The sequence below is a fragment of the Gasterosteus aculeatus genome, chromosome 6, assembly GCF_964276395.1.
Source record: "Gasterosteus aculeatus chromosome 6, fGasAcu3.hap1.1, whole genome shotgun sequence".
Taxonomy (NCBI): domain Eukaryota; kingdom Metazoa; phylum Chordata; class Actinopteri; order Perciformes; family Gasterosteidae; genus Gasterosteus; species Gasterosteus aculeatus.
The window spans coordinates 12404653-12429922 of NC_135693.1; the positions used below are offsets into that span (position 1 = coordinate 12404653).

Here is a 25270-nt window from a genome sequence, read left to right on the forward strand (position 1 = left end):
CCGACATGTATCTATATGTGAACACTATTAGCAGCCTATAGTAAGATTAAGGATTTCTCAATTGTGCTTCCTTTTTCCGATTGGATAAACAGACACCGAATCTCCAAACATTCTTGAATCCACCCGGTAGACGATTGTCGTTGATGTAAAGCAGTGTACAATGAAAGGGGGAGGGGCCTCCTCACACACATGGGTGCAGGGGGGATTTGGGGATCACGTGACCTCGCCCACACCGGATGACGTGCGCTGCTCGAGCAGCGGCATTAGCACATGGGGGGAAAGTTGACTGAAAGTTTCCTAAGGGATGATAGTTAAGCAAAAAAAAAAAATGTTTAGGACAAATTACTGCATCTATCTCCCGGTTTATCAGAGATTCCAACAATGACCTCTGTAACACAAAGTTGTGTTGTTTTTTTAAACTGAATATTTAATTTAAAAAAATCTAAAAAACATGTTATACTTCCGCTCGCCTTCCGTTCAGCCCTCCTCCTAAACCTCGGTGTTTGTGCAAGACGTCCGGCTCCTCCGCGCTGCCTCTCGTTCATCCGGGCAGGAGAGAGGAGCCCCCGCGCCGCGGACACACAATGAAGCAGTGTGTGTCCTCCTCCGACACAATGCTGCAGGATGCCACGAAGGGGACCACGCTGCTCCTCGCCGGATCACAGACGAGAGAGAGACACAGAGAGATCAGCTAAAGGTTCGTAACATCTGGAACTCGAACATCACCAGTTTTTTTTCTGGCAGGAAATGACTGAAAGCTTTAAAAAAAACAACAACAACAAAAACGAAACCTCCGACGCGGCCGTGCACGCGCAACGCGACGTGAATAACAACGAAGTATGTCACTGTGTGTGTGTGTGTGTGTGTGATGTGCGTTTCTTATTATGCTGCAGGTATAAACGATGGTTGCGCGAATTACGGAGGCTGTCGTCGTCTCGCATAATCAATAACTCTCTGTATTGGAGACGTGAGGTAGTCATAGAATCATTTATTCCAGAGTGCATTTTGAATATTCCAAAGCCTCACAGACTTAATAGTGAGCAGAAGTATTCATCAGTCTGTATTCATTCTGGTTCAGTGGGTACGAAGGCTCCTGAATTGAATGCCCCCTCCCCCCCTAATGATGGCTGTAGCATCCCCCCTCAACACTCCTCTCACACACACACACACACACACACACACACACACACACACACACACACACACACACACACACACACACACACACATATACATCGATTTCTATACATATATAGATATAGATACATATAGGAGGGAAGACTTATTTATTTGCAAATGACATCCAAGCCCAAATCCATGAATCCTGAACCGGTTTTCGGTATTTGCGTGAAACAGTCCATTGTTTACACTACAATGCCCCTGGATAACCAGCGGAGCCTTCCAGGCTTTGAAGGCAGCCATTAATGTAATTTGTAGTGAGATGATAAGCAGAGTGATGTGCGTTTCTGCTTGAGTAGAGAGTCAGATTTGCCAAGCGCTCCAGTGACTCCTGAATATGTAAAAGTGCTCCGCTCAAGTGCTTCAACCTGACAGTTTGACGCCTATGGTGTATTAAGCTCAGATAATTGGGTGATATTTACTTACAGAGCGCACAATCACTCCACAAACTGTGTCCCTTTTCCCCTAATGACATCCTTTGTAGAAATTATTCACTGTCTTGACGGGTTCAAATTGTACGTGGGCGGGGGCATCTGTTGGCTACATTCATTTTTCATTAACATGAAAGTTGTTAAAATGATGTCGGAATAGTTATTTGTTGTAACGTGTTTGTGGGTTATCTTTCTGACTGATTTGCCTCAAAGATCAGCCTACACAGTATTAGTAGTATTGTACGAACCGCTTCTAGTGATCAAGTAGTCTTACAGGGTTCATTTTGGAAACGTGTGGGGAAAAACTACAATGAATATTTCTTTAAACGTGACTCCCGGAGCCCTGTGCTTCTCACAGGCTGCCTGAGGCCACGAGGAGTTTTAAATGATTGACTTTTCTTTTCTCTAAATGAAAAAGGCTTCTCAAAGTTGCTGACATGCTGCAAAAATGGCTTCCACAAAAAACGAGGAACAGTCCCTATATTCATCCGAACAGAGATCACAAACACATCCGCTGGACTACGCTCAATGATGGAAGATCTGGTTTTGATAGAAGTTCTGACTTTCCCTGCATACATCTGCTGCTTAACATTAAAAAACAATCTCAAATGATCCCTTGACTGTTGAGGCCGGTGCATTATACAGTTTTTGAGAAATGATGCCAAACACCAGCACATGTGTAACAGACTCACTTCTTGACTCTTTGTGAACGAGATGGGGGGGGGGGGGGTTAAATATCACAGCGGCTGAAAGCATTTTTACCTGACTCAGTGCCATGTGGAAGGGATCAGGATGAAAACCCGCTCTGTTTACATTAAGTCCCCCCCTCTCATCCGTCGTCTTCTTCATCACTGACCCAAGTCTGACCGAGAAGCCGGGCCGTCCTTTTTCCCCCGGTCCCTAAGAAATGAGGCAAACAAGAAATAAAGAGGCGCCGTGTTGCACAAACTTCAGGACATTCCTCCGGTGTCAGATCAATGCAACTGTTGTTTTCGAGCTAAGACGGGAAGCCATTTGCCTCTTTGTTGTTTCTGCCTCATTTAGTTTTATAGTTTATGTCTTCCACTTAATGCAATGTCTGCTGCACGACTTCATGGTGGTGCTGGACATGCATTTGTTACGGCTTCTCATTTAGCTTTATACTCTATTTACCTATGAAAAGTGTTGCGCCAAACACAGTTTCCAGGATAACGATGTATGTAACGATGTGTCACAGATGAATCACGTCTATTTGGTTCACGCTGCCTATTTACTCAACTGTCTGTCTTCTTACAGAATGAAGCTTTAGCCTCTGCGTGACGAGCTTTCACCAGCCCCGCAGACTAGACTCTTTAAGACGTCCAGTGACGACGCCGCGACTCAAGAATGAAGACCAAATATGCAATTGTCTTCATCTGTATCGTGGCCCTGGTCATCATCGAAAAGGAAAGCAACATCCTGTCTAGGTAAGAGATTGAAGAACAATCAGTCGTTAAGTTGCAGTTCAAATGTATTTCCTTAACGGAGATATGCTTCTGCAATTGAAGAAGTACTACTCAAGAAACACATCTGCCTCCGTCTCGATATCTAAATAAATGTATGGAAGCTAGTGGTGTGCAGTGATTGGGTGGAGTCGAGTGGCTAAAGGACACCTTGTGGCTTCAAAGCAGCCTTTTGTAACTTATGGCCCTTTTCAGAATTCTGAGGATCAGGTGGACTGTAATGGACTGTAAATACATTTTCGATCACCTTCAGCTCTATTGAACATAACATTAATATTCTGCTTACCTTCACCCATTATTGTTGCTATTATGAATTCAACGTTTTCCTTTGCAATCCTTTAGCGCTCTGCCTCCCACTGGCTGAGTATAGCTGCTTTCAAAGGAGGAACAAACAGTACTCACAGCGCTTCACTTTTTCCACATTTTGTAATGTTACAGCCTTATTCCAAAATGGATTAAATCCCTCAGACTTCTACACACAACACCCTGTAATGACAAAGTGAAAAAAGCTTGATCAAAATTTGTAGACTGTAATCAAGTTGGAGAAACATCTCAAGGATGATCAGTGGAAACAGGACGAGCCTGAGATCAAATGCGAGTGTCACGGCAAAGGCTGCGAATAATGTACATGTTGTATTTTCGTTCTTGTATTGCAAAATTTCCATAAAACCTTTTTTCACTTTGTCATTATGGGGTGTAGAATTTTGGAATTTAATTAATTTTGGAATAAGGCTGTGACAAAATTAAAAGTGAAGAGCTGTGAATACTTGTCAGGATGTCTGTAAATATGCTTATTAAACCTTCTGCTGAGTTATCTGATGAGATTGACTCCGCTCATATGAAGTTAGTAGTGCTCTTATCATGTAACTCAGGAATAGAATCAACGTGTCGCTTTAACTGAAACACCCTAAATGTAAAATATTCAAATTATCTTTGCTGTTTCTACTGCTAATCCAACCTCTCCATCTCTTCAAGGGTTTCTGATAAACTGACCCAGCGGCAGATTCCACAGCAGACCCCACAGACTCCTCTTGATAACAGCAACACAACACAAAATGGCTCCCTGGCAATGCTCAAAATCCTGCTCTCTAAACTCACCGGTGCAATGGTGAATTACTCCAGTATGTCTGAGGAGCAGGAGGACCAAGACCCAGATGACTCGGGCGCATACAGCTTCAGCGGCGGCCGCAAGCACATATTACTCATGGCCACAACGCGAACAGGTTCCTCGTTTGTGGGGGAGTTTTTCAACCAGCACGGGGGGAACATGTTCTACCTGTTTGAGCCCCTGTGGCACGTGGAGCGCATGCTGACCGCGGCCTCGGAGGCCAACAACGGAACCGTGTCGGCAGGAATCTACCGGGACGTTCTCCAGGGGCTCTTCCTGTGTGATTTCTCCCCCCTGGAGAAGTTCATCTCCCCACCGCCTCAGGACCACGTTACGCCGGCTCTTTTCCGCAGAGAGTCCAGTTTATCGCTCTGTGAAGAATCGGTCTGCAGTCCTGTAATCAAAGATGTTTTTGAAAGGTATTGTGCATTTTTTTAGAAACTCACTTGTTGAAAAAGGAAACTTCAATTGAACTGTAATACAGTTGCACAGAGGAAGGGAGACTATATATATATATATATATATATATATATATATATATATATACATATATAATCACTGTAAGCTATTTTATAACTTAAAATAATATACACATTTTCAACCTTAACTGAGCCTGAGGTGAATGCTTACAGCTATCAGTCCTATCATTTTTTAAATTTTATATATTAGCGTCGCTAATGTTAATCTTTAACGTTAAAGTTTGTGTGCCGTTGACACAACAAAATGTTGCTTGGTGATTAGATGCTGCTTACCAACATGCCTGAAATGACTCTTTGAAACTCCGTGAAAGCTTTTACTACTTTTGTCTCAGGTACCACTGCAAGACTCGCCGCTGTGGCCCGGTGAACTTGACCCTGGCCTCCGAATCCTGCCTCTCCAAGCAACACCACGCCATCAAAACGGTCCGCGTGCATCAGCTGGAAACGTTGCAGCCCTTGGTGGAGGACCCTCGCCTGGATGTGAGAGTGATCCAGCTGGTCCGAGATCCGCGGGCCATCCTGGCATCCCGCATGGTGGCTTTCTCTTCCAAGTACCGCACGTGGAAGGCCTGGGCGCAGGACGGCCAGGTCCCCGAAGATGACGAGGAGGTGAAGAGGCTCAGAGGAAACTGCGACCAGATCAGGCTGTCGGCAGAGGTGGGACTGAGGCAACCTCGCTGGCTGCGGAGACGCTACATGTTGGTGCGCTATGAGGACATTGCCCGCTACCCCATGCAGAAGGCAGAGGAGATGTACAGGTTCACAGGGATACCATTTAGTCCCCAAGCGAGGGAGTGGATACTGAGGAACACTCAGACCACGCGGGAAGCCAGCGGGATCTACTCCACACAGAAGAACTCATCAGAGCAGGCGGAGAAATGGAGATTCAACATTCCCTTCACACTGGCGCAGGTGGTGCAGAGAGTGTGCGGGCCGACCATGGAGCTGTTTGGGTACAGGTTTGTCCACGATGAAAGTACGCTTATGAATAGGTCCGTCAGTTTGCTCGAAGAGAAACTGTTTCAGTAATCCAGAGGTCGAAACAGGTAGCTGACTTGAACACTTGCTATGGACCCGAGGCAGGAGAAGCCATTGGCGGCAAGATTTAGGCCGTGCAGTAGAATTCATACTCGCCAGTGATGTGCCTCTATGTGATAAGTGAAGAGCCACTTGAGAAAGAAAGTATTTATGTACACACCGCGTTGACCGAGGAGCCTGGTACTTAAGCTTTACGCGTTGCTCTCTGTTTCATTCAAGATGAAACGGCCATAGATGTCAAGCCGGACTTGTGAGGGATTCTTCCGTAGGATTTTATGATAGGTGATTATTTGTAGACATTCAGGGCTAGAGTACAGTGAAAGGGATATGTGTTTAGGTGTTCTGTGTGTGTGAACGTCTAAAAGAGATGTTTCTGTTCACAGGGTTTATGACGCTGGTGGTTCACTTTGTCAAGTTCATCCTGTCCTTTTGTATAAATTTGTACTCGACTAGGCAACTGATAGAATCGATTTAGATTAGATCTGATGTGCTTTCAAAGGACTTTACATATCCGACTCAGGTGAATGCGGTATCGCAATTTGTGTTGTTTTCATGGAAAACATTCATCTGTCATCTTTGACCAAATGCCATTTAAAGCAATGCTCAATATACCATAAAGAGGCCAATAGAAGACCTAAGATGTGTATTTGTAATACTTTTCAGGTTCTAATATATATATATATATATATATATATATATATATATATATATATATATATATAGAATAAACGTCTTACTTCAGATACCTACATGTGTCTCTTACACAAAGCCAGTAGCTGCCTTCATTTTCAAGGAGACTTCTGCACTTCAAGGATACACATTCTTGTGCAAGGAGGTTTTTTCTTTAAATCAGCTCCCGACTCGAAGAAAATAAATCACCAGAAATATTAAAACCTGCCAAATTCTAAACGCGCCCCCCTTTTAAATGTATTAGTTGTGAAGATTGCGAATGATGTCTTTGGTCCTTTAATAATGTATAAGATGTTAGGTCCACATGAATACAGTTACCCTCTATCACTTTACGTGAAGCCCAGGTGCTGTTGCGTTAACTGTCCCTCTCGATGGCACATAAAGGTATCCACTGTGGCTCCAGTTCAATGGTGGCATTGTGTCCAGCAGGGCTGCAGCACTGCTGAAAGTACCTTGCCGCTCGTGGAAAGGGATTTGCATTGGAGGAACATATAGACGGGAGCTTATACTAACTCAGCGTTTAAAACATGAATAGGAATACATTGCGACCTGCAGGCCTCGCGTTGCCCAAACTCACTGCTAAAGTATTTGAGCCAAAAGGGGAACATTATAAAGTACCAAGTTCAACGGCGAGAATGAGCACAGTCAGTTTATGCATTCAGCCCATTCAGATATGCAGAGTGCCAATAAAGTCCATCTTTATGTATGTGTTCGACTGGGGGGAGACGATGGGAATTCAACCTCCATGGGGATACAATGTGTTAAATTGAATAAAATTGATTGTGAAAAATATGTAAGTATATTGCGGCAAGTCGAATTTGAGTTGCACTCTTTGTAACACGTAATACAAGTCTATACACATTATGAGTTTCCTCGTTGCTTTATTTTTTTTTACTATCATAAATAAGTTACCAGATAAAACCAACGGTCAAAGCAAAGACAATACATATCCTTCAACTTGGGCACATCTGGGAAAGGACGAGCGGGACCAATCCTTCTTTTACCTCATTTAAAGTTTGTCTGGAGTCTGGGCAAAGTACAATATTACACATTTATTTTTAGAATTTCTTTAATATTAACAGTGCTACTACTTTATTCTAATAATTTTTCCATCCCTAATAGCTGAGTATAATTATAAAGACTTCACTTGTCTCAAGATAAACAAGGACTCCCACTCATTCCTCGTCCATAGATTCCACTTTTAACATTTTCACAAAAGTATTTTTGTAAGCACTGGAATGCCAAACGGCTGAAAGCCACATCGGATGAAATGGATATTAATGTTTTGAATGCTCGGTCCAACTCCACATCCAAAGGCATGCTGTTCCCAGCGATCCCCAAAAGGCTCAATGGAGAAAAACTGGCGAATAAAGGCAGTGACAGGGAGGACATTCAAGTCTGCATTCTTTTAGCGCCTGACCGAAAGCCCTTGAGTGCACAGCTGTCGGTCAAGCTGACTAACCGAGAACCCTTCCCTGATGTACTGAACACTCTGGCAGCAACGCAGCAGATGTTGTCATCCATTTGAGAGGATCTCTCTTTGAATAGAAGTTGTTTTAAAGTTTCTAAATTATGAGGATAGATTAACTCGGCAAGCTTCCATTGGCATTCCTATTGTTGAGCACATGTAAGGAACCGGTCTCACCCAAATGAGCCCTATCATGTTATAGATTTCAAATAAAATTAAACAAAGAAGCTAAATAAAAAGCAAGAGCCGTTTAGTTTGTGGTAGCAGTAGCACAACTTTGCATCGTGTGCTCCATTGGAGACTCTGGTTTGGACAGTCATGCCATCAAACTGCTAACTACTGCACCAACAGTGGGACACAGTGTCCTTGGTTGAACTCATAGATTCAATGACTACTTGTGCTGTGTAAGGGAGGGAGGAGAGGGGGGCTAAGGAAACAGGAAACTCCCCCCTCCCCCTTATCAAGCTTTTCCGTCTCTCATCGATGTTCCTCCTCTGACGTCCACCTCAGTCTTCTCACAGGAGCTGATTTAGACAGGTGAGGGTTGTTTGGGGGGAAAATGTGTGACTGCTCTCTTCCTGGAATGGAAAGTTTTTTGTTTATTTTTTGGGGGGTGTGTTTTTTTAAAACTTTTTCTCTTGGAGGGTTATGACACTATGCCCCTTTTATATCTTAAATTGTCCAGTGTAACGGCCCAACAATCACGATGCTACTTCAGTCCTTCTTTCCACCCTTCAAGCAAATACACACACAAACAAACACACACACACACAGTCTCTGTACCCGTTACTTTCTCCAAGCAAAGTCCTCTTACAAGCTGCCCCTCACTGCAAGGTAAATAAATCCTGCGGTTGGGGGGGGGGGACACTGAGTGCCCTCATATGCCTCTGGAGTCACGCTGCCTGAAAGAAGCGTTGTACTTGCCTCTGCAAAGGGGCTCCACTCAGCCACGAGCTGGAACGTGAACAGATGGGCTGCTTTGTTCAACACCCCCCCCAAAAAAAGGAATCCGCACTACAAAGCCGGCTTTAAAACTAAAAGTGTATCTGGTGCATTATAAATAACAGTACTGCTGGTGTCATGGATACGTCCCGTGATAAAGAACCATCAAGTGATAACTTGGATTTTAAAGCGCCATACTGTGACAGGCACTGCAGAGGGCAGTAGAAGCTACACCATGATGAAGAGTCACGAGAACATATCACGCTGTGTCGGTTTGTGCTCACGGACGTGCAAAAAAAAAATATATATATGTATGTTCTATGTGCATGCGAGCATATGTGGATTTGCATGTGTGTGGGGCCTCTCCCAGGTGCTCATTTGTGCAACGGGAATCGTTTTGATGTTTCCTTTTCCTCATTAGGCCTACAGGAAGTTTTCCTTTTACAATCGACTGTTCTCTCCACTCCGATCACAGTGTCCCTGGAGTTCACAGGGACAGAAGTGTGAAAGATGTCCACATCAAAGAGGTTGCAGGCCAGCACTAATCTGCAAATAATGACAGGCAGACAGGGCTGGACTTAACACACATGTCCTTTGCTAATCTTCGACGGTATAGAACAATCCCTCATCAGTGTACAACATAACACCGAGCAGCACATAAAGGCGAGTTTGAATTGTCATGGGACTCTCTGATGCATGGGTGGATTATGAAACAATGGGCCCCCGGATGTGTAAAAGCAAAGCTTATCATTTACACTGATTTGTGGCCTGCAACTCAATAACTACATGTTTCAGTGCATATCAAATTACACACCAAAAGCATATTTGTATACATGAATGTGCTTTTCAACACAAGGACAAAGGCACCAAATAAATTCATGTTAGCTAAGACCATACACCTGCATCTCTAAGGGATTCAGAGTAGAAGCACACATAAAGCTAACGAACACACTAACTACAAATAAATGCACTTATGCATTTAGTGTGAGACTTTATACGTCATGGTTGACTTTCAAATTGTTATCAATAATATATTAAAAAAAAAAAACGTCTTTCTCTTCTCTCTCTTTCGTACACAAAACAGTGAGCAACGCAGTTCTTTGTTGTCTTATTTTCCTACTCCTCAATCCAAAATACATTGGAAATGTTATTAATCTGTTTTTAAAATAACACAATAATTTGCCTCAGTTGATATTTGTTGGCCTTCAAAAACATGTTTTGACCAATATTTTCCTGTAGTCAAAAATCTTTTCTGTCAGGCTTGTCGCTGTACAGGACTCATAAAACGGCATAAAAAAACACATTCATGGAAAAGAAAATAACATATCTTATTTTACTATAGAAAGAAGACAAAAAAGCATCAGAAGTAGAAAAAGAAGTAAAGAAAAACTGTGTTGGATTTTATAAATCTTTATTTAGTTATAAATCCTCCACGGATTGCCAGTTGCAGTCGAAGTTGAATGCATCGGTACGCTCCTTATCTTAGTCCTTGAATCATTTCTAATTTTACTGATGGGCTGTCAGAAATAGCTGCACAGACATTTTCAAACATAGATCAAAGCACATAATGAAGAAATATTCAAAACGGCCCTTTTGGAGTTGCGTCCTCTTCAAGTGGAAATAATGATCTCAGCTGAATTAGTTCATCGTCTAAACTGCAAACTGCAGATGATCGAGGTTTGGCCTTCTACATTACTGAGGCGTTGAACTCAAATTTTGAACGTACACTGAAAAAATTGCTCAGGTGCTACTTTGTGTCATTATTCCTATTTATTATTTGGATGTTTAGAAAAAATATAATGGGCCTGCCAAGAACTTGATGTAAAATACCTTCTTCCCATGCTTCTATTTATTTTCTTAGCTTTAACTTAAGGCATCATCATTTAGAGCGGCGCTCCGTTGTGTACATGGTTTTATGTGACATGCAGTTGTCAAACATGCACAGATTGACCTTGTCATAACCTCACATGTTTCCTGGCTCATATTCACACATTTTAATAGCAGCGCCCTCTATTGACAACTTTCTAGGCAACACATTCTTTTCAGAATGTGGCTCCTTATAAAGTATAGTTTACTAAAATAAACTATAACAACATTAGTTTTCATGAACCAAAACATTAATTATACTGGGCATTGGGTAGTTCATCCATACTGGAATGTAATGAACAACAGAGGGTCTAAAGACATGTTTAGCATCTTGTGTTTTATCATGACGAGGAAAAGAGTGAACGAGGAGACTGTGTTGGGGCCATATCATTGAACTTGTTTTCTCCAGACAATCAGCTGAGACTGAACAGTGAAGTGTAAACACTCTAGTGTGGAAAGATGAGCAATTTTAACAGCATTTTTAATGAAAACATAGTATTTTTAAGAATATAGTTAGAATCATTACACACACACACACGTTCATACACACCTCCTTCCTGATAGGTGGGAAGCCCTAGAGGGACATTCTTCCAGACCCACCTGAACCATTGTTAGCTGTGCTCTTCCTGTGTGAGGAGCCTGTGTTGTTTGAATACAATGGGGTCAGCGGAATCCCAGCAGCTGTCAGACAGACACTCCATCATTGAGACGGAGAGTGTGGCGATAACAAACAGCAGAAATGCTCACTACCAACTAATAGTTTGTGTTTACTCAATACTTTGGTGCTGGTTTCATTGTTTCATTGTGCATGAAGTAGATTCACTATAGAACATCCATATGGATTATACAAACTTCCACCCATATGTGCAGCTGACTTTAATAAATATGGAATAAATGCTATCATAATATAATAGACGCAGCATCTATTTCTTAATAAGGAACAGGTGTTTATTAACTGATCCTGAGACAGCGGCATCTGCATCATGAATGCATCGTGATGTAATAATAAAGTGTCGCCACATTCAGGTTTGCTTTCTGTGTTGATGTAGATGTAATGTGTCGAAACCAAAAATGTTGAACCAATGTTTGTGTTATCCTGAGTTGCTGCATTCATCATGCATCTTTCTAAATGAGCTTTTATCGTACAGAATTTGAACGTTGTATTTCTTGCTGAATAGAATCGTCATTGTACTCCAACATGCAATAAGCTGAAGAGATATCCGATGAAACAAAGCTGATAGCAGCAGCTTCCCCAAAAGGCATTGATATCATATGATAAAGTGCCATCCACTAAGTAATACTAAGCCCTCCTATTCGCTCCTTAATCTCGCATGAACTTCACACAGGCAGCCAAGTAATGTTAGACCGACCTGAAACAAAAGGTGACAGTGTGCAGCCGAACGTCGTCCAGAGGAAAGGTCCGTCTGAAGTGCCAGAGTTGAGGATTAAAACTCGCTCTGGGAACGTCAGCTTCGCCGAACAAAACAATCCCATCACTGCTGCCACTGCCATGGTTAAGATTTTGTTATGCCATCTCTGACACCGTGGCTTTGCTCCATTATTAGGTTTCACGCTTAGGAAATAAGTCTCATGAAGTAACCAGTTATTCATCCTGCATCAGTCGCAACTGTGGCTGAATACGAGAAAACAGCAGCGGCATGAAATCACTTTTTCATCTTACAAAGCCAGTGCTCCTCATTACACGTCTGCCCTGAGTGATGTGTGTATCCCATAAGGTCATCGCACAGCAAACCCCCCCTCCGCCCCCTCAGAAGACTCTGCAGACTTTAGCGTTACCTTATACTGTGTCAGTCAGTCTGCTGGTCCAGCCTTCTCGGGTTGCATGAGCTATGATTAGCAATTTCAACCATTATGTATCCTCCCTGCATAATTGATGCCTCTCGATCTTTTTCAACCTCGCCTTGAGAGAATACGAGAGGGGAATCCCACCCTGCTCAAACAAAACCCAGCGGGCTTGTCCTGTGGTGGGAGTGAAAAAACAACGTTGCATTTTTAATCGTCCAAACATTGGATGCTTTATAATTAATGAGGGGGTAATCGTAGGTGGAGGTCTGCCCCTCCACCATCAAGGAAATGAAATGGTGCGGCAAGTGTTGGGTCATTAGGCCGTCAGGGTTCGGGGGCCCTCCTGATCCAGAGAGCAAGTATGACAAAGCAGCCCGAGAGGAGATCCCATACACTGACCGGAGTGGAGCAAGTATTTTCCCTTCCCTCAGTGCAGTCTGCTATTGTCCGGCTGTGTCATTCTCCTGAGAGATGACAAGGTTCGTCATTGGAGAGGCCTGCTCTGGTTCACTGTGGTATCGGTTAATATGACAGTTCGTTAAAAAATTTAAAGGAAAAATGCCCTGCCTGGAAGAGCTACTTTCTTTGGGTAAATCAAATATTATTTAATTAGCTGTCCTCTGCATTTACACGCAACTTTAATGAATATTTTATAAAAGTAACGAGTTTTAGGGTGGTTTTCTTCCAAGTAATTCTTAATTGGTGTCTTTTAATCTCCAGGCAGCACAGTAATGACCAATTGTGAATGACTGACCATGGGAACGAGTACAGCTTAAATCCCCTCCATCCTGGTTCCTGTGTGCGCTCGAGTCGGGATCACACACATACTCAGGGTTACAGAGTTGAGTTGTGCTTTATGGTGTAGCAACCCTTTGATTCACCGCTCAATGAAACTTGTGACTGTTTTAATTAAGGGGAAAAACCACTGACAGTGTAGCACACGGAAATCCGCCGGCTCGCACATAAAGGGCACTAATGCTTTTCTTCCCGCAGACGCAAGGCTGGCCCCCTTTTGTCAAACTGACCATTCACTTCTCATTCATTCTCTTTCCCTTTTTTTTCGTCTGTTCTTAAGTACTGCGTCGCATGAGGTCTGTAGCTAATGACAGGAAATACATATTCAGGACCCAACCAGGTGAGAGGGCTTCATGTGACCGGTTGGTATTGACTCTTTGTGAAAACACACACATTTCTGTCTTTGTTTTCTGGGCTGTTTGTGACAGTACCGCCACAGGCTTTATCTTTATGGCGACCAAAACAAACAACGGGGAATACTTCACCCTCTTCTGTTGTTTGCTGTGCCTCAGGCCAGGACGAGTTTGTCCCCGCTAACACAACAACTAATCGTCTGCCTATCTATATTTTTGATTTCTAAAGAGTATTTCATTCCTTCTTATTATGAGAACGAATTTCAGGGTTTAAACTTTGAATCTTTGGACAGTAGACTTAAGTAAAGGATAATAATTGTGCTCTCTGATCGGCAACCAGCATCCGAAACAGCTGACAGCTGTCTGTGGGTTCCCATGTTAGTCACAGAGGTACAGTTCTCTGTCGTTGTGCTATTTTGACAGATGTTTCACTGAGGTTTGTGTATGCTGGTGTGTGACAAGTCTTCTCTTCCTCTGGGGATCAATGTCTGTCCTGTTCTCTCGCCGATCTGATGTTTATCTGCTGGTGATCAATCACAGGTGTTGACAGCCTGCAGGTTAGTGTTACCATCCCCACTGCCTCTGAGTGGGTGTCTGTGGACCGAATACAAAGGACAGGTGATAACTAATAAGGATGTATGTTTCAATTAAATGTAGGTGGCACATTGTGTGGATGTGCATGAGTTTGGCAAAACATTCATACAAAGACTGGATATCTACTTTCATATTTGATGGATTATTTGAGTATATTTATTGTTATTATTTCGTAAATTTCCAATAAATTAACTCAAAACAATTATTATTCAAGCACTCATTAATATTTGTAATGCTAAATGGATTTATTCCCCAATGGACTTTTCACTTTTAAATACTAAAGTAATTTAAGTTCAAGCCCAAAATAAAGCCCCTCCACACTTAAGATAAATGATTGATGATAACTCCCTCCTCAGCAAGCAAATAGGCCCAAGTCAGGATTTTTGTTTTTAGTGCCGATGTCAGGAATCCCCCTTTTGCCTCCTCAGGTAATGTTTGTAGCCCGAGGAAGTGCTTGACCAGATTCCTCCCTTACTGCGTAGAAACAGTGTAATCTCTCAATCCTTGACACGGCAAATAAACACTGCACAGAAAGAGAGCCCGGCAACTTTATCTCTTACTTCCTTTCGCATTGTCTCCTTGACAAGTTTCAGGGGAACCTCACGAGGAAAGAAAAGATGAGACATATTTCTTTGGTAACAAGCCCCAAGGGCTGTGGCTGGGGATTGAAGGTTAAGTGCATGTACTAATAGGCACAAAAAGGAACTTAACACCTTGGGATATGATGCCATTGCATACACTTCCTCTTAGCCTTCCATTTGGTCCCCATATCCTGTTATACAATATGACTGAAGATTGTGGAGATTCAATTCAAATACAGAATGCAAAATAAGAAAATAAGCTTTATTTTAAGGTCACATTATTGTCAAAGCTTTATATTTAGGTCACATTATGGTCAAAGCTAAATTACATATTGAATATCGTGTTTTACGGAAACTATGGAGACTAGATAACAATTACACTTCAAACACACATTATTCATTATTATCATACATTTTATTGAAATTTCAAAGTCAAAGTGTGTTTATTTTATACATTTAAAATAACTAAGGCAAGCAACCCAGGGAAGAAACTTATTTTGGGTTTCTATCGTTTCCATGATGTCACTCACATCGCTCCCACAGCACCTAATTGGAGGTTAACGTCTTTAAACCTCTCATAAATTATTCCTTCAGATACCTGAACTCCCTCTCCTCCAGTTGCCCACCCCTCATTTTAATTGGTCTGGGAACCATTTTCCCAGGAGATAATCGTACCATGTCTTCCAACGCTAATGTGGAGACCTTTTCTTTTTTATTCTTAAGGAGGGTCTCAGTTGGCTGTTAATTGTATAAGTATAGACGTCGGAGATCATTGAAGATCACACATTGGAAAAAGCTAAAGATATCATTGACAATAAGTAAATAGGTCGTCTTAAAGGCAGCAAAGGGAGACCGTCTTGCACCCCTGGACATTGTATTAAGATTCAGTAGTGGAGGAGCATGTATCCTTCTTGTATTCTGTCGGAAAAGTCCGAAATAGGTCTAAAATGACAGGCTTTAATGTGCGTGAATCATGAACATTCCTCACATAACCTCCTAAATAAAATTTATTTTCATAAAATAATAGAAGATGATTCACACAACATAAAATAGCCAAACTCATGTTACTGATTATCTGAGGGGATAAAAAGGATGACAAAAAAAACAATCCACAACCACAACAGTGTTTACATAACTTGAACAAATTCATGTTTCCTTGTTGCCAAAAGGAGTTCTGGCTACAACATGTAGGACCGTGGGGGTCAATCAACTCAGCTCTTGCTCTATGCCCCCTCTGCAATATTCACCTTTGTTTTTTTTGACAGGTCCCAAGCCAGACAACAAGATAGACCAGCCCTGTCAAAGAGTGTGTCCAGCATCTGTAGTAGTCTTGCTCCAGATGTGACTGAGTTGGTCATCTCCACTGCTACATTTAACAATCACTGGATTATTTGAAATATATATATAAAGCAGTATTTCACAATTAGTTCAAATTAATGTATCTTATTAATTATTATTATTAATACTTAAAAAAAAATTACATTCACTCAAATCATGATGATATATTTAAAAAGTGACAACGGGGGAAATATAATGTCTCTTTCTGATGCCCAGGGGGCAGTATTGTCTCTACATAATCACACTGAAACTGAAACTGAAACATCACATAATAACCTTTGTGGTTTGTGGTGCAAAGCTTAAATATTCCCCCAAGAGCAATATAAAAACAGTTGTTCGGCTTGTTGTAGACTGAAATACAAATTTCACTCTAAAAAAAGGTGTCTAATAAGCCCGGGGAAATTTTTGCTCAGGTTTCTTTATGTACGAGATTGTTTACTTCTGCTGCTTTGTGAACAGATCAGAGTTCAATAGACAAGTATAAAGCAGGTTTGATAGAGACACGACGGATCCTGAGGCCCAGTGGCACTAATGGGATTCGATCTGCCATGCACACACCAAACACCGAGCACCAAACATCAGGCACCAAGCACCAAACACCAGGGACCAAACGCCAGGCACCAAACACCAGGCACCAAGCACCAAACACCAGGGACCAAACGCCAGGCACCAAACACCAGGCACCAAACACCAGGCACCAAGCACCAGGCACCAAGCGCCAGGGACCAAACGCCAGGCACCAAGCACCAAACACCAGGGACCAAACGCCAGGCACCAAACACCAGGCACCAAACACCAGGCACCAAGCGCCAGGGACCAAACGCCAGGCACCAAGCACCAAACACCAGGCACCAAACACCAGGCACCAAGCACCAGGCACCAAACACCAGGCACCAAACACCAGGCACCAAGCACCAGGCACCAAGCACCAGGCACCAAGCGCCAGGGACCAAACGCCAGGCACCAAGCACCAAACACCAGGGACCAAACGCCAGGCACCAAACACCAGGCACCAAACACCAGGCACCAAGCGCCAGGGACCAAACGCCAGGCACCAAGCACCAAACACCAGGCACCAAACACCAGGCACCAAGCACCAGGCACCAAACACCAGGCACCAAACACCAGGCACCAAGCACCAGGCACCAAGCGCCAGGGACCAAACGCCAGGCACCAAGCACCAAACACCAGGGACCAAACGCCAGGCACCAAACACCAGGCACCAAACACCAGGCACCAAACACCAGGCACCAAGCGCCAGGGACCAAACGCCAGGCACCAAGCACCAAACACCAGGCACCAAACACCAGGCACCAAGCACCAGGCACCAAACACCAAGCACCAAACACCAGGCACCAAACACCAGGCACCAAACACCAGGCACCAAGCACCAGGCACCAAGCACCAGGCACCAAACACCAAGCACCAAACACCAGGCACCAAACACCAGGCACCAAGCACCAAACACCAGGCACCAAACACCAGGCACCAAACACCAGGGTCGGAGCTGGCAGAAAAACTTCATCATCTTTCACTCCAAGTCAAAATAAACCACCACTGCGACAAGATGAAAATCAATCAGTGCTTCAGTTTTGATAGGAAATGGTCATAAACTTAACAGCTCAACTGCTTCTTTTTTATTCTACCTCTAAGTGGCAGCAGAGGCCTTCATTTACCAGGTCATCTCTGAGGAGAAACTGTCAAGCGGGACCATCTCTTTTCCCCAACCAGGAAACCAGCAGTAAGGAACAAAAGGACCAAAGTTCAAAAGACAAGCCAACTAAAAATGATGCCCGTATTATCTGCTGACATCATTTTTTGTCTTTGTTAAAATACTGTTTATAATAGTCTTTTTTTGTTGATCAGCTGATTCGTTTTCACTTCAGAGAATTAAGTTTTACGGAAGGAAAGGAATGTAAAGTAAAGTAAAGTTTTAAAGCAAAAAAAAATAAATCGTCCTTCCCTTTAACATACATACACACACACACACACACACACACACACACACACACACACACACACACACACACACACACACACACAGAGCTCGTTTTCCTTCTTTCAGCAAACAGGTTGATATGGTGAGACCGAGCTGCTGGGTGGGCCTCACTGCAGGAGCGGAGGGCTCTAGGTTCAAGGCTATCAAGTGAAGTGTTCTTTCATAAAAACATTTTTTAAAGATATGAAATGAGCTAGAATGTTAGTAATAGTTGAAAAGCTTCTGTGGTTTCAGCAGTGGGATGCGACCGAGATTATTAAAGAGCATGTCTGAGAAGGGAGAGCAAGCTGGTGAAGGAGGCTGGAGGGCCAGACACCGCTAGATGAAAGTGGGAACTCTCTCCCGCGGCTGTCAGCAGTTTTTAATGCAAACGTCGCTATTGATTGGCCGAGCCGGCCAGCTTCTACCACCCAACTTTTGCAGTTTGTTGAGCGCTGGACAGATAGTTTTGTATGAAGCGTCCAGCATCAGGTATGTCATTCTAACAATGGCAAAGAAACTGGAGTTACATACTAAACAAAATGAAAAATCATTCTTCCATTGTGTGTGTTTGCATTCATTCACGGCAGAAATAATTGTTTCATTTTAGCCGTGAGTTTATTGTAATATAAACTTCCTTGCCTCTAACATATTCAACCCTTTTAAAGTATGTGATGTAAGCTCCTACCTTCATCTCAAATATGTACAAGTGGAGGTCCATGTTGAGTACAGTAATCTTTAGCCTTTACAATGCAATGTAATTGAATCAAGCCATGATCTTTCATCCCTGTAGTTATTTTAAAAGAAGAATGACACAACAAAAATTGAAATGCACCCCTCCCCTCTCCCATTTCAACAAAAGGTCAGAAATTCAATCACCACTGCCGCTATTGCTATAATAATATATGTATGGGAAACAGCCACAGTTACTGCCCGCCAAATTCTTTAGCTGCCGTTGGTCATTTTGCCTTCCCTAAGAACAGAGGCGTCTCTCACCGGAGTTACCCATTAATCCGAGCAGGCTGAGTATGAGCGCACAACACATTCTTCAATCTATACATTTAAATGTTCCTTGTAAACTACAGTCATATATTATTACTTCTTAGAGTTTTACATTCATTTGATCCGTTTAATAAGTATGTTGTTTATTCATTTCATTTTTAAGTTTCACAATATCTACTCTTGATGAAAATAAACGTGATAGATAAGAAGTTTTTGTATTTTCTGAGAGTTGCATCAATGGAAATCTTTTAGTTTTGGGCATCAATACATTGTTAGTACATCTACACTGTACATCAGATAACCTGTTGAACTTCTGCAAGAACACAAGTCTAATCTTTTGTCTGTCAAACACTGACATTTTTAATTTCATCTTGCTCAAAATTGCATTTTCATCAGCAATGTTTTTCCATGTTAAAGAATTTGACATTAGAAAGCGCCAGTAAATGATACAAAAAGTGTGAGATAAAAGAATAATTGAGTGGGTGTAATGTTACCGGCATGATACAGAGAACACGAGTGTGGGAGTGGAAATGTGGATTTGTAGAACAAAGTGAGTGAGGTAAACACAGGAAGTGGAGTTCAGTTGAAATAAGCAGCCTCATTAATGCACTGTCACAGCTTTCATTAGCTTCCAAGAACAAGCTGCACCAATATAAATCAGACGGAAAACCACATGAAAGAAATATTTCAACAAACTAACCGAAATAATCAACGGATTAGACGAACCTGAACCCCTTGATTTAATGTGGGTGTGTTTTACTAGACAAGTGGCAGTGATTTTGCATATATTTGAACACAATTGGAGTGAATCTTTAAAGAACTTGTCTAAGGATAAACTGAATTTCCAAGTCCTCATGCAGTACACTGATCACATGACACATGAATAGTATGAAAATAATTGTCAATTCCTGCCTTTGGTTTAAGCACTGCACGTTATAGTTGCCTCCTCATAAACAGCAAACAATCATTTGGAAAATAATCCGGTAAGAGATTAGTGATACAAAAGGGTAACCCCCCCAAAAAAGTCATATATTTTGTCCCTGCTTCATACTAAAACTGGAAAGACATTTTTCCTGTGGCGAAGAAGAGACAAATGTTTCCTATTGTGATATTTTTTGCCAGTGTGCTCGCTATTTCTTGCAGCAGGCCTTTTTAAACCCTTGCATCTATTACCTTTCACCGGGTAAATACCTAATGCTGGAAACATTTGTCAATGTATGCAGCTGGCTGAACAGAATAGATTATTAGGAAGTGAGGGGAAAAACACACTGCTTCTCCAAACAGCACAAAGCTTTCCATACAAAGTGTGTTTTTCTTTCTCAGACATAACGAAGCTACAGAAAGGGTACCACTGGCCGCTTGCAGACATAAATTGTAACATTATTATAACAAAAAAAAGAGTATAAAACACAATGTTTGTAATAAATGTAGACTTAAAGTGTGATATGATTCTACAGCTTTTTTTTTTACGAGCAAACAGAAAACACACAACAACCACAGAAAGAAGAGATATTAAAAAGCTTGGATCAGACGTTGTGTTTATATGTTTATATGCAAGTGTGTGTGTGTGTGTCTGTGCAAAAGGTGCAAATGCTGTGCAAAACCTTGATGTGGTTTGTATTGTGGTGTTTACGTCAAGCCTCATTAGGGATTTATAGCTGATGCACTGCAGCTCATTCATTCAGACATGCTGGGGTCAACACAGTGGAAGGCATGAAACGCTTATTGTAAATAATTGAAAGAGAGTCTGAAAGTACTGAATACCAACCAGGCTCATAATCTGATTAAAGACATTTTGTGGTAGAATATGCATGGAAAACATTTATAAACTACCTGAAAATCGGATATGGATTTTCCATAGATTATAGCAAGAAAAATACTTTTAAATTACCGCCGAAAGCAACAAAGTAAATACACTTTGAGGAGTTAAAATATATTTTATTCCTATATCAGTGCAATCTAAGTTAAATATTGAGTGTGTCTAAATTTAAAGTAAGTAAGATTTGCGGTAGAACGGAAACAGAGAATAGAAATGTTTTCCGTTACACGCTGTTTTTATTATAACATGCGATAAATCGATATATTCTATTTTTTCCGAGTGAAACACTTCCAAACATCCCAAATCTTCACAACGGCTCAGCCGCTGGAGATAGTCTTCTATAGTGGGCTGCACACAACTAGAATGTGCTCGGTGGTGGTAAAGACAAACTGAAAACATCAATAGTATACTGGCCCTCCTGTTGGGTCCTGTGGCCAGTGTTGTGCAAACAGCAGAAAGTTGCGGCGTGTGAAGGGTAATGGGACATCCAATGCCAGGGGACAGCAGGCGGCAGAGTCACACACCGCTGCCGAAAGAAAGATGAAGTAATCTCAGGAAACAAGTAGACACACTCCGCTTCGAATTTTGCCCCAAACAAGATTAAAGTGACATTATTCTATGGGAGGGTGGCAATAGTATTAATCTTACACGTAGAGGCAGAGGCCAAACTAACACAGGCTGGCTGCAAGTAAGGAAGCACATTCTTTATTTTGTCAGTGTATGGTGAGGTCCAGAAGTAGCCAACATCAACTCGTTTTGTGATGCTCCAATAGGGCCACTAAGCCAAATTTTTAACCATTTTGATAGTATCTCTTGAATGGGAATGTAATGTAATGAAACAATTATGCGATGCATATTTTGCTAATGTTATATTTTCCATTCAGTCTTCCGGAACTTTATTTTAGCTGCTGCAGGATAATTACATTACCCCTCACAAAGGCCACGGTTATAAGAAGTGATAATCAATGTGTGCGGACACAATGTGGCCTGCAAATTGGCATTTATTTATTATTTATTTGTTTTTTTATTTTCCAACACAGATAAGCGTGAAACATGTTGCAAACTGAACCTAATTTTCCCGTTTAAGGTTTTTTATTCGGGTTAAAGCAACAAAACAAATGCAGGGGCACAAAAGACACTGGGATTGTGTTGACAAGTGAGTTTGGCCTGAGAACCAAAGAGTCCCCACCCACGCCATTTAGAATTCATCAGTTCAAAATCTACTAAATGAGCGTTACATCAAGGTTTTGTTTGGAACCTGTTGCATAAATAAGCTGGTCCCTAAAACCCCACTGAGAAAGACAGAGCTTTAATGAGTGGGGTTTAAGCCCCTCCACCCATCTACTGCTCCACTCTCAGCTTGGTCTCCTAATGAGCCATCATCATGCAAAACTGCCAGCTTGATACACATTAATTGGATTTTCACTTTTTCACCAATTAATTGACCAGCATTGTCATGTTGGCCGGCCTCCGAGGGGCTTCTAAGAACACGGGGAAGCTTCCCCTTTTCACTCTCACTGACTCTAATAGCTGCTGACTGGAGAGGGGAAGCATTTTTCTTTTCTTTTCTTCTTTACTACAGAGATCAGCTATCTCATTATAGGCTTATGACATTTGTCGAAGCCAACTCCTTTGTGGAGAGAAAACAGTTTGTGTGCTGCTCGGTTGAAGCCTTTACAGTTTGTTAACCTGCCTCTGCCGGGGCCTTGGGCCCCCGGGGGTGGGGGAGGTGGGGGGGGGGGGGGGGGGGTGCTGATGTGCTGTGAGTGACTCAGATTCCTTGCACCCTAGAGGACAGACCACAGGGTGAGGGAGAGCAATCCCACGCCGCCTTGTTCAGCAAGCACCAAAACAAGGAACGAGTGCGGCCACGGCGTTTCACAACCGCCGTGTGGTATGTTGACACACGGGTGGCGTGCAGAGTTGTGCCAAGGGCGGAGGTGATCACGTGAATCCTTGCAGTTCCAATCCACTCGGGGAAGGTTCAAGATTACTCAAATTTTGGTCACGTTCTTGGATAAAAAGCAAAGACAAACCTGACCTCAAGTTAATGATCAAGCCGTACTGATATTTGGAGGGCAGATTGAAGTTACCATATTGAGTTTGAGTCATGGGTTTGCTTGTTTAAATATTAACACAACATTGAGTCTTAATCCTGTTTATAGTTGGGTCCAATGGTGATGGCAACGATTAGCGGAAAGTATTTCCGTGGCAATAGCTGTTCAGCCTAATAACAAGCACATTCTAACAAGGGCAAATTACAAGCCACATAGAAACAGGCATATGGTCTATTTAAATGTTAAGTTTATCACATGTTATCTTTTTAATTTGAAAAACAAAGCTTTTACTTTTGTATGTTAAAATGTCACCTAATATCACTGAAATAAATCCAAACCTGTAACCCAAAGAGATTAAAGTGACCATAAGGCGAACCATAGTTAGATGTATCAATTATACTGTCTTTTAAAAACCTTAGTTAGTTACAAAAGGAGAAATAATCTTCGACCATAACAAAAAAGTTAAATTGTAAACTAATTCAACAAATAAGACTGTCTGTGAAATGAATCAAATCACATAGTAAAATATTAGAAATAAGGGTTCACATAATCACATTGGTTATTACAGGATTGTGGTTCCATTCATTTAGACAATTCTTGAACGTTACAGTTGTCTAAACGGGCGCAACTTGATGTTTGAGCTGTTAACCTCAAGTGTAAAAAAACAGACCTACAACAAAAGCTCTCTGGAGCCAATAAACGGGCACTTTGTCAGCAACTCTTTTTTTTAGAGGTAATAACCTCACCTCCCATAGTTGAAAATAAGCTATTCCCCTCAATCAATGTGCTTCCAGTCAGAGAAGGTTAAAGGTTAGAGGTCAAACCTGGATGAAACCTTTGATTGGATAATCAAGGGCAATCGCCTTAATTCATTGATTCGGGGCTCAAGAGGAGTGGCTTGAAACATATAATGTGTTGGTTCTTCTTAGCCATGAAGGATTCAATTATTTATGTAGGAGAGTCCATTATGTCACATTGTGGAGAAAAAAAGGCGTTTTTAGTGGCATCAACGTTTAATCAAGCAGAACTTCATTAATCCACATAATTAATTGAGCAGGCTTTGCTATGTTCCTTTTGCTACCTTTACTTTCTGGTCGGACGGACATGTTTCAGCATTATTGTTGTCCCATCCCTCCAAGGGTTGTGAGTTAATCTGCATGACCCAGCACCTGTCACATACTAATAAACACAGAACTAATTGACTTTTTTGCCCCACTTATCAGCTGCCTCACCAGTCAAAGCAACCGCCGAGATTTTTGTTTGTTTACAGCAGGACTACCAGGTGTGTCTCATCAACCGAGAAAAATATGGTTTATTATTATGGGGTCATTATAGGGGAGAACAATGTATCAGAAATTATCTTAAATATTTCAGTGTTGGCCTTTTTTACACAGCGAGGACAAGTAAAAAGCACAAGCATTTGTCATTCAAGGACAATATTTCTTAGAGTAAATATCATCACGTGACCGACAAAAAACTTTGACTTCTACCCAAGGCTTGAAAAAAATCAATTTAAAAAAAATGAGAAATCTTCTTCTTAGAAATGGATAATTCAGTGAGAAAAACACAATTTTAAAATATCTAAAAATAGAAATAATTACACATTATGTCAGAACAATGGTCAATAAATGCTTTTTACAATGAATTACAGTGAACGTAGCAAACACAATACACCAATACAACTTGAAACTTCCCTTCAAAGTAAAACGAGAGCATTAGTCGTTTCACCAAGTGCCTCAAAACAACATTTGTTTATGTTGAAATGACAAAGCCCTCTAGCGGCCGTGTCTGGGGGTCGGGAGGCTTGGATGGGTTCACACATTGACTGACCGTAACAACGAAAACGCTCGTTCCCAAACCCTGTGGTTGTAGTTGTGGACATGACACGTCCAATCCCCTGAGCAAAGTACGTTTCTTTATAAAAAAATCTTTCCCTAAACCCGGTTCTTTCTTTTTATTTCGGGGGGTGGAACGTGTGTCGTCATGCCGTTGAAATGGTGGCCTCTTCTATGAGAGGAGTTGGTACGCTAGCAGCACAGGCGGGTAAAACTACGTCCCGACTCATGCAGCAGCAGAGCAGCGGGACGACGTGTCGGCTCTACGCGGGGTTACCACATGCCACAGCGCGTTCCCTCTATTCACTCGCTCTCTCTGTTGCCCGTGTTGTCTCTTCCCTTTACACACTTTTGTGCACACACGCACACACAATGGCTGTTCAAAGTTTTTCCAGGGTATTTCTCGGTTAATTAACAGATTAGTGGTGTG

The 25270-nt window shown here is 42.0% G+C and overlaps 1 protein-coding gene across 1 annotated transcript; it reads left to right on the top strand.

Moving 5' to 3' along the window:
- The first annotated feature begins 231 nt into the window (after window positions 1-231).
- Window positions 232-7268, top strand: chst3a (carbohydrate (chondroitin 6) sulfotransferase 3a). Its single transcript, XM_040179369.2, has 4 exons — window positions 232-697; window positions 2886-3055; window positions 4067-4618; window positions 5011-7268. The coding sequence occupies exons 2-4, from the start codon at window positions 2976-2978 to the stop codon at window positions 5705-5707; spliced, it is 1329 nt and encodes a 442-aa protein (XP_040035303.1). The 5' UTR covers window positions 232-697; window positions 2886-2975; the 3' UTR covers window positions 5708-7268.
- The last annotated feature ends 18002 nt before the right edge of the window (window positions 7269-25270 follow it).

Coding starts and splice junctions, on each gene's coding strand:
- chst3a (XM_040179369.2), top strand. CDS start 2,976: ATGAAGACCAAATATGCAATTGTCTTCATCTGTATCGTGGCCCTGGTC. Junction 3,056..4,066: donor GAAAGCAACATCCTGTCTAG/GTAAGAGATTGA, acceptor CATCTCTTCAAG/GGTTTCTGATAAACTGACCC. Junction 4,619..5,010: donor ATCAAAGATGTTTTTGAAAG/GTATTGTGCATT, acceptor CTTTTGTCTCAG/GTACCACTGCAAGACTCGCC.